This window comes from Rhinoraja longicauda, chromosome 36 (assembly GCF_053455715.1).
Source record: "Rhinoraja longicauda isolate Sanriku21f chromosome 36, sRhiLon1.1, whole genome shotgun sequence".
Taxonomy (NCBI): Eukaryota; Metazoa; Chordata; class Chondrichthyes; order Rajiformes; family Arhynchobatidae; genus Rhinoraja; species Rhinoraja longicauda.
Genome location: NC_135988.1, coordinates 13,456,927 through 13,466,284, shown reverse-complemented (window position 1 = coordinate 13,466,284; position 9,358 = coordinate 13,456,927). Strand labels below are relative to the sequence as shown.

At 45.8% G+C, this 9,358-nt stretch overlaps 1 protein-coding gene across 1 annotated transcript in view; it reads right to left on the bottom strand.

Annotated features, from left to right (window-relative positions):
• LOC144610286 (transcription factor COE2-like) overlaps nt 1-9,358 on the bottom strand; it is a 249,166-nt gene that overhangs the window by 234,696 nt on the left and 5,112 nt on the right. The window contains exon 3 of the mRNA XM_078428875.1: nt 5,962-6,072. Within this exon, the coding sequence (XP_078285001.1) occupies nt 5,962-6,072 (111 nt within the window). The remainder of the gene's footprint in view (nt 1-5,961; nt 6,073-9,358) is intronic.

Sequence of the window (9,358 nt, the reverse complement as noted above, 5' to 3'; positions counted from 1 at the left end):
AGTTCGGGTTTGTAATTTGCAAAAATACACCGTCCTTTCGCCTGAATGACTTTTTAATTCCCTGGTCCATTAAGTTGAGGCATGCTGTAAACCAAAAACAAAATGTTTGTGACCTGATTGCTTGCCGAAAACTGATGTCGATGTCAGCTAATCGAAATCTCCCCCCTCCACCCCTCAGCCTCGCTCATTAGCCCAAAGCTGTCGACGGAGCACTTCGGTTTCTCCAACACAGAATCAAACACAGTTTAAAATTAAGAAATGCAGTTATAATAAGCATCCATTTGAAGGAAGAAGTGGCCTGGTCCCAAAACGTCGCCCATTCCCTTCTCTCCAGAGATGCTGCCGTCCCGCTGAGTTACTCCAGCAATTTGTGTGTCTCTCCCTATAATTAATCTACAAGTTTGGCTGGAGAAAAAAATCCAGCCTAATCGATCGTGAAGCTTTCGAGAGACAGAGCTAGTTCTAAATTCCTTTCTCCAATGCTGATTTTAAATCTACATTTGTGGTATATTCACTGGAAATGTAATCACTGTAATAATATTTAACACTTGCATAGTGTTAGATATACTTACAGTTTAATATCTAAAATATACAGGGCAATTGATTAGCAAAGTAGAAGAGAAACACTTCGCATTATGATAGATTGATATCTAACAATTTAATTTATTGGTTATGAAGATTAGTGGTAATATATAACACATTTCGAGTTATTGCAGATTAATATGTAACAATATAATAAATTGGTTATGGTCGTTAGTAGTAATATATGACATAACCGTTCTGGTAATTATTGCTCACATTATAGATGGATTGTGTAACAGGTACGAAGATTATTTTAATGTTCCTCTGCGTTGCTTGTGTGTAAAAAAAAATCCTGGTATGTTAAGCATTTCGATTAGATTTTTGGAGGCGCATAAATTTAGAAATATAATGGATACATTTCCGCATACATTTGTAGATTAAGTAGGGAGGGGGGTGGGAAGAGAATTATTTGAATTGTGAAATAAGTCGGGGAGAAATTATTTCGCTCTTGATAACAAATCTATTTCGATGTTTTAGACCGAGTTTGTACTTTTAAGGAAGGGGGCGATTCGCTGTCTGTTTTCGGGGATATTTGGGGTTGTGTTGGGGTTTATTTTTAACGAAGGAGGTTTGCGGGTTGTGTGCGGATACGGATAGACTTGTGGTCCCGGGGATTGTGCTGGTGCGTTTGGCGAGAAACGAAAGTGTGGGAGAGAGCAGGGACGGACTGGCAACGGGAGGGGAACTTCTCGGACCGAACCAGGCGGTAATGTAAATTGTTCGCGGTGGGCAGTTGAGTTGGATGAAGAACAAGAAGGGTGGTCTCGATCCGAAATGTCACCCGTTCCTTCTCTCCAGAGACGCTGCCTGTCCCACTGAGTTACTCCGGCTTTTTGTGGTCTGTCTCCGTTTCAACCAGTGTCTGGAGTTCCTACCTACCCAAGATCGGGAATATTGCGTCCTGTCCATGTTAATACTCAGTACGAAGGTGTTTATTCACAAAATGCTGGAGTAACTCAGCAGGTCAGGCGGCATCTCAGGAGAGAAGGAATGGGTGACGTTTCGGGTCAAGGGTCTCGACCCGAAACGTCACCCATTCCTTCTCTCCTGAGATGCTGCCTGACCCGCTGAGTTACTCCAGCATTTTGTGAAATAAAAACCTTCGATTTGTACCAGCATCTGCAGTTATTTTCTTACACTAATACTCAGTACACTCAGTACGGGAGATTTATCTTGTTGCATCGGACGCAGAGAGAATGAACTTTACTCGAGTCCTTTATGTGAATGAGCTCGTTGGACCGGTTTTCCACCTCCTCCTCCGAACGCGGAACAGCAGAGTTCCGCTAAAGGAGCGGACGCCTGAACAGTTTTGGTCAAAGATTTTGGTCAGAAAGGGGGGGGGAGCGCCTCGACCGTCCACTCAGCTGGTCAGCTGATTCCTTAAAGGGGAAAATCAGCTGAACATTTTCTGACGGAAGTTAACACATTGACTCTAAGGTATTGTCACCCCTAGAACAGAGTGATTAACGTCACCTCTGGGCCAAGACATCTGACTGAAAATTCGATCACAACATTGACCGCGTTTAACTTAAATAAACATGAACTGATTTTTTACTTTAAGGGCACCTCAGGTTGGTAATTCAGACAGAACTAATTCAACCCGTCTGAAGAAGGGTCTCGACCCATCCTTCTCTCCCGAGATGCTGCCTGACCCGCTGAGTTCTCCAGCATTTTGTGAATAAATACCTTCGATTTGTATCAGCATCTGCAGTTATTTTCTTATCTTACAATAAACCGTTAATGGATAACACGGTGTAGGAAGGAACTGCAGATGCCGGTTTACACCGAAGAAAGACACAAAATGCTGGAGTAACTCAGCGGGACAAGCAGCATCTCTGGAGAGAAGGAATAGGCGTCGTTTCGGGTCGAGACCTTTCCCCTCCCTCAATCTGCAACCTCTTCGGTTTATGTTTCACTGAGCGGAATGAAGATTTGTCTAATTTCTTAAACAATTATAAAATGAACCAAGGTTAAATGTTGGGGATTGTAAGAGATATTTCGACCCCAATGTTAACGTAAAACCTCGGGCGAGGGGGACGAAACACAAGCCTGATACACTTGGCGATCGCTTTCACCGCACAACTTCTGACTGTGTGCTAACTGATTTTCGCTGACTGTACATCACAGCATCCGCCGTTTTAATGTCGTTTATCTTTCCAATTTAAAAAAAAAAGGTTTTGGTGATTAATTTAACGGCCTTTACACACAGAAAGGGAAAGTATTCCGATTATTGAAATGCGAGAGAAAATATTTAGATTATTTTAAATACAAGAGAAAATATTTAAAGAGGATAGACCCAAAACTCAGCGGGTCAGGCAGCATCTGTGGAGAGAAATGGGTGGCGTTTCGGGTCGAGACCCTTCTTCAGACTGAGAGTCAGGGGAGAGGGAAACGGGAGAGATGAAAAAGTGCACAAAACAAATGATGACTCAAGTGAAAGATGTTTAGATTGTTTAAACGAGAGAGGGTTGTACTTATCGAAAATACCGAATGAAGTTGTGAATTATATTGCTCTCTGCTATTAAAACGGGCAGATATATCCTATGGAGGGTCTCGACCCGAAATGTCACACATTCCTTCCTCTCTGCCTGTCCCACTGAGTTACTCCAGCATTTTGTGTCCCTCTTCGGTTTAAACCAGCATCTGCAGTTCCTCCTTGCACACATATATATATTTAGATGACTGATTCTAATTGATTCAGTCCAGATTACTAATTTAATAAAGTGAAAACACGACTTTAGACGGATTTGATTTGATGATCAGTGTTGAATGTTTAGATGTTATTTCTGCAACTCTGGCTGATGGGGAGAGGGGGGGGGGGGGGAGAGTGGGGGGGAGTGAACGAAGCGGCTCTGCGATGGTTAGAAGCAGTCAAACGACAGCTGGCTACAGTGACTGAGCGTTCTGCTTAAAGTCAGCACGAGTGTTTCATTGTTTAAATAATAGTTCGAGCGTCGCGATTGGAAAGGAGTTTTCAATGGGATTTGTATGGCCAGCCCCTTGGGTGTGGGAAATGCTAATCGACCGACCTCCAACGCCCCCCCCCCCCCCCCTCCCCCTCCTCCCCCTCCCCTCCCCGTCCTCTCTCCCCTCCAGTCCATTCTCTCCCTGGCTGGTTTTGAATCCATTCCTGGCTGGTGTTAGCAAGGACAATGGGAAGTCGTGTGCCAGAGGAGCGTCTGGCGGGGAGGGAGGAGGGAGGGGAGAGAGGGAGAGAGGGAGAGAGGGAGAGAGGGAGGGAGGGAGGGAGGGAGGGAGGGAGGGAGGGAGGAGGGAGGGGAGGGAGGGAGGGAGGGAGGGAGGGAGGGAGGGAGGGAGGGAGGGAGGGAGGGAGGGAGGAGGGAGGGAGGGAGGGAGGGAGGGAGGGAGGGAGGGAGGGAGGGAGGGAGGGAGGGAGGGAGGGAGGAGGGAGGGAGGAGGGAGAGGAGGGAGGGAGGGAGGGAGGGAGGGAGGAAGGAAGGAAGGAAGGAGGGAAGGATGGATGGGCGGAGGAACTGACATTCACCCGGGTCACAGCCCTCTAACCCTGACAGACTGGGCCAACTGTCACGGGCTAACCCGCCCAACAATGTTCGCTGCCACACGACCACATCTCACTTAAACAAACAACGTCCTTTTGAAATGGGCAACTTCTTCCACTATCTGGTTATAGATACAAGCATTATTCTCTCTCTCTCTCCCTCGCTCTATCTCTCTATCACACACAAACACACGCACACACAAACACACGCACACACTGTATATTGTCACGATTCACACACACACACACAATTCTCTCACAAACACACACGCATGGGTGACTAAATCTCGTCCAAAAGACTTGTTTTTTTGGGATGACAATAAAGGTTATTCTGATTCTGATTCTGATTCATACACTATTCAAACACACTATTCACACGCACACAGTTTTCTCTCTCTCCACACTTGTACACAGACTCAATTCTCTCTCACACGCACGCATCCACTATTCGCTCCCACCCCCCCCCCCCCCCCACCCACACACACACACACAAACACGCACACTTCTCAGGCACAAAACACACTATTCACATACACACACTATTCACACACATACCCTATTCACCCCCCACACACACACACACACTTCTATAACACAAACACACGCGCGCACACTATTCACACACATACACTATTCCCCCCCCCACACACACACAAACACACAAACACACATGGAGACCCAGTCTGAAGAAGGGTCTCGACCCGAAACGTCACCCATTCCCTCTCTCCCAGATGCTGCCCGACCCGCGGAGTTACTCCAGCATTTTGTGATACCTTCGATTTGCACCAGCATCTGCAGTTATTTCCTACGCTCATCCACTATCCACGGACATACACATATGAGACATTTATATACAGTGTTAATGTGTGCGCTTAAGTATCATTTACAATCCTAAATTCAGAAATAATATTTGCACAACCACTGTGATCTTCGAACTCTTCTTCCATTAATGTTTAAATGTTTAGGTTTTTGAACTGCTGGAGTGCCGAACAGGAACAGGCCCATCGGCCCTGAGATTCCGCGCCGACAAACACACATCCACATTCAACCTATTTTGTTCTCCTCGAATTTCCACCCCCGCCCCCCCCCTCCCCTCAGATTTACCATTCATCCCGACAATAGGAACTATTTACAGTGACCAATTTCAGACAAATTCAGTCTGAAGAAGGGTCTCGACCCGAAACGTCACCCATTTCTTCCACCCAGAGATGCCGCCTGTCACCCTGAGTTACTCCAGCATTTTGTGTCTATCTTCAAGAGAAATATTTTACATTTCAACTTTGCCCTATTCTGTTCTATTAGTCGATTCACCCGCCAGTGGGTTTTTTCTCCCTCTCTCTGAATTGCGGGTTATCGTGTAGAAATAATAATAAATGAAGACTAAACAAAGTTTAATAGTTGCTCGCTGTCGTGTGGAAATGTGCGTCTAAATGACACATGTGCACATCGTGAACGAGGTTTAATTGTGGTCGCCTTCAATTTCCAAAGCGAGACATAAATTAAATCTAACAGGAACCAATCATTCATTTAACGTTGTACACAAGAAAGCTGCCACTTAACACGGAGTGAACACAGGTCATGAACATAGATTGAACAAATACACCTTTACACGAATATCATCCATGTTAACATCGATTGTTTTTTGTTGTTGTTGTTGTACGAGCTAGATTTATACGACATTAATAATTTCACCTTTTGGAAGTGGACGTATTTTGGGAGGGGGACGGAGCAGTGCAAGAGACCGCTTACACGGCCACAACCCATTCGTATTTTTGTTTGCCTGTTTCCAAAGATGGACTTGGGCAGTCGCGGTCCACAACGGCGCCGCGAACACGAAACAAATGGGTTAAGAAACTGACCTGTGGTCCACAGTATGAACTTGCTTTCCCTTGTCAGCCCATGTTAGATCTGCTGATACTTTTTTTTGGGTGGGGGGTGGGGGTGAGAAAGCCGGCTCCCGTTCGGTCCCTCTGAAATAAACAACAGAAAGTCAGAATAAAACGACAACGGGCAGCGTAACCGACATTGCCATTAATATGTCACACCTACACAAATGATCCAAATCTAACCAGGATCCCGATGCCTTGATCTCCTCACTTGTGAGTGACGTTATCTTCTTTTAAAGTAAACATATTTGGTATTTTGGCCGACAATTTTTTATTTATTTAGCCGCTATGGTGGGGAAAGAAATTGGCGGTTTTTGTGGACGGGGAAGTGGGATTTATTTAAGAATTCACACGCGGGGTCAGACACACTCACACATATACACACACTCTCACACACACACACACACACACACACACACACACACACACACACACACACACACACACACACACACACACACACACACACACACACACACACACACACACACACACACACATATACACATATACACACACTCACACACAAATTGGCGGCGAGGAGACGATAGGGGAACGCAGATAAACAGATTGATTGAATTACTTTTTCACAATAATCGTTATGGGTTTTTTTTTACACACGAAATCTTACAATTAACAAACAGCGGCTCACATCCCAACTGCAGCGCCGTATATTAAACCTAGGAGAGATAATCGACCTCTTGTTGTGTCTGATACGATTCGACCTCAGCCCCCGGGCGAAAGTTTTATTACACACTATTTTCTGAACTGGTTGAATTAATACATCGATCCGATTAGTTTTTTTTTATTTATGTGGCGTCGATAAATAATTCGTAAAAATATACGCAATTATTGGCCATTGGGTTGAAAGTTTGTAAAACCAACCCACCTCGCCTTTCTCTCAATGTCGAGAGGGGACAAGCAACAACAACATAAAAACAAAACTAAATATTTTACAAACATACTGGATCCCCGTCGAAAATGCAGAGCGGATAATTGAAGAAGGTGCAAATAGTTTAACGAAACGGAGCGGGTTCTTTATAAATGCAAATTATTTATTCGGGTCTGAAAAAAAAGGTTAGTCCGAAGAAGGGTCTCGACCCGAAACGTCACCCATTCCCTTTCTCCAGATGCTGCCCGTCCCGCTGAGTTACTCCAGCATTGTGTGTCTATCTTCGGTTTAAACCAGCATCTGCAGTTCCTTCCTACACTTATTTATTTAGTTAATGTGGTCAGGGCGGGAGAGCGCGGGGGGCGAATTTGTGCTTCGATTTTTACCTTCTCAGTCCAAGAGGTGTATCTCACTCAGTCGATCTTGACACACCTTTTGAGATAATCGTTCTCATCTCCCCAAATGTCATTGTCAATTCCACTCTCCTCCCCTCCCCTCCAAACCTCATCCTTTGCTTTCCAACTCAGGTTCATTCCAAGGTTTGTACCGGGCGCATTACAAGTTCAAAAAAGGGAAGGGAATTAATTGCCAGTTCCGAATTGTTAACGCGACTGATATCCGAACAGGGGAGGTGAGAGCGGGTTGCAAAACATTTTTAGGAAGGTTGAATTCTCCCTTGCAAACACAGGCGGATTAATTGACAGATACCTGGAAAGAAACGCGCTGCTCGAGAGACTGCTTTTCCAAAGATGCACGTTGATACATAGAGAATGGACACAGATACCTACCGGCGTCAGTGCAATGCGTTGAGTTTCCTGGACTCTCGATGTTCCAATTTGCAATGATTTAACGCCGCTCTAATTAGTGCATTCACTTCAGTGACTTTCCCGGCGTGTTGAAAGCAATATTACACCATGGGTTAACTCTGTTCTCAATTCAAAGTCTCGGCTCCTTTGTTCGGGCAGATGTTCTCCGAACCCACAGGGGGCGTTCTGCAAGCATCTGAGAGAGGGCGAGCAGCGCCGCTTCGTGGCGGCTCCTTCCAGCCTCCCTTCTCCACCAGTCTCAACAAGGGTCTCGACACCCATCCCTTCTCTCCAGAGATGCTGCCTGCCTCGCAGAGTTACTCCAGCTTTTTTTTTGTGTGTGTCTATCTTCTGTTCTCCAGAACATTGGTTCTGTGGAATTCTCTGCCACAGAAGGTAGTTGAGGCCAGTTCATTGGGTATATTTAAGAGGGAGTTAGATGTGGCCCTTGTGGCTAAAGGGATCAGGGGGTATGGAGAGAAGGCAGGTAGGGGATACTGAGTTGGATGATCAGCCATGATCATATTGAATGGCGGTGCAGGCTCGAAGGGCCGAATGGCCTACTCCTGCACCTATTTTCTATGTTTCTGTTTCCACGTCTTTAAGGGACCTGTTCCTGCCTCTCATTTGAAACTTGGCCTCTTATTCGCACCCTCATTGAAACTTGCCGAAAAGTAAAAGCCCTGGATCAGAGTGGATGAGGAGAGGATGTTTGCCACTAGTGGGAGAGTCCGGAACCAAGAGGTCTCAAAGCCTCAGAATAAAAGAACGTACCTTTAGCAAGGAGATGAGGAGGGATTTCTCTAGTCAGAGGGCGGTGAATCTGTGGAATTCATTGCCACAGAAGGCTGTGAAGGTCAAGTCAATGGATATTTTTTTACGGCAGAGATAGAGAGATTCTTGATTAGTACGGGTGTCAGGGGTTATGGGGAGAAGGCAGGAGAATGGGGTTGGGAGGGAAAGATAGGTCAGACATGATTGAATGGCGTTGTAGACTCGATGGGCCGAATGGCCTAATTCTGCTCCTATCACTGATGAACTTATGAACCTGCATTGGCAATGCACTGTTGCCATATTTTGGTGCCGTTTACAAAGAAAAAGTCCAAAGTACAGAGTCCAAAGTCCAAGGTCTAGTCCGCCCGCTGGAAGTACTGGAGCACCCCCGATCCAGGTGAACCCAGGTAAGTCCCAGACTGCTGCAGGCCCATGACCTGATGCCCCTCTCCCAGCCTGATTTGCACCTTTCACTGGTCCCAGAATCTGCCAGAGCTTACGGCCAAGTCTGAGGAGTTATCGTGCTGTTGTAGGGACCGGTCATATAAGCGGAACAATTTTCGTGAAGACGCAAGAGACTGCAGGTACTGGAATCTCGAGCAAAACGCAAAGCATTGAAGGAAGGGAGCAGTTCAGGCAGCATCTGTGAAGGGAAGTGGACAGACGACATTTCATGTCGGGTCCCTTCTTCGGGCTCGCACCAGTCATTAGTCTACCTTTGGTTATAGACATGGAGAGATCAAGAGAGGGGAGAGCAGTGTCAAAGATGGTCCAAGTGAATTTGATGGCAATGTGCAAATTTGGAGTGAAATTGATTAAATCAAGCAAAGTATAGTCCTTCCAAAGATGCTGCCTGACCCACTGAATTCCTCCCATTCTTTGATTTATGAACAATTTT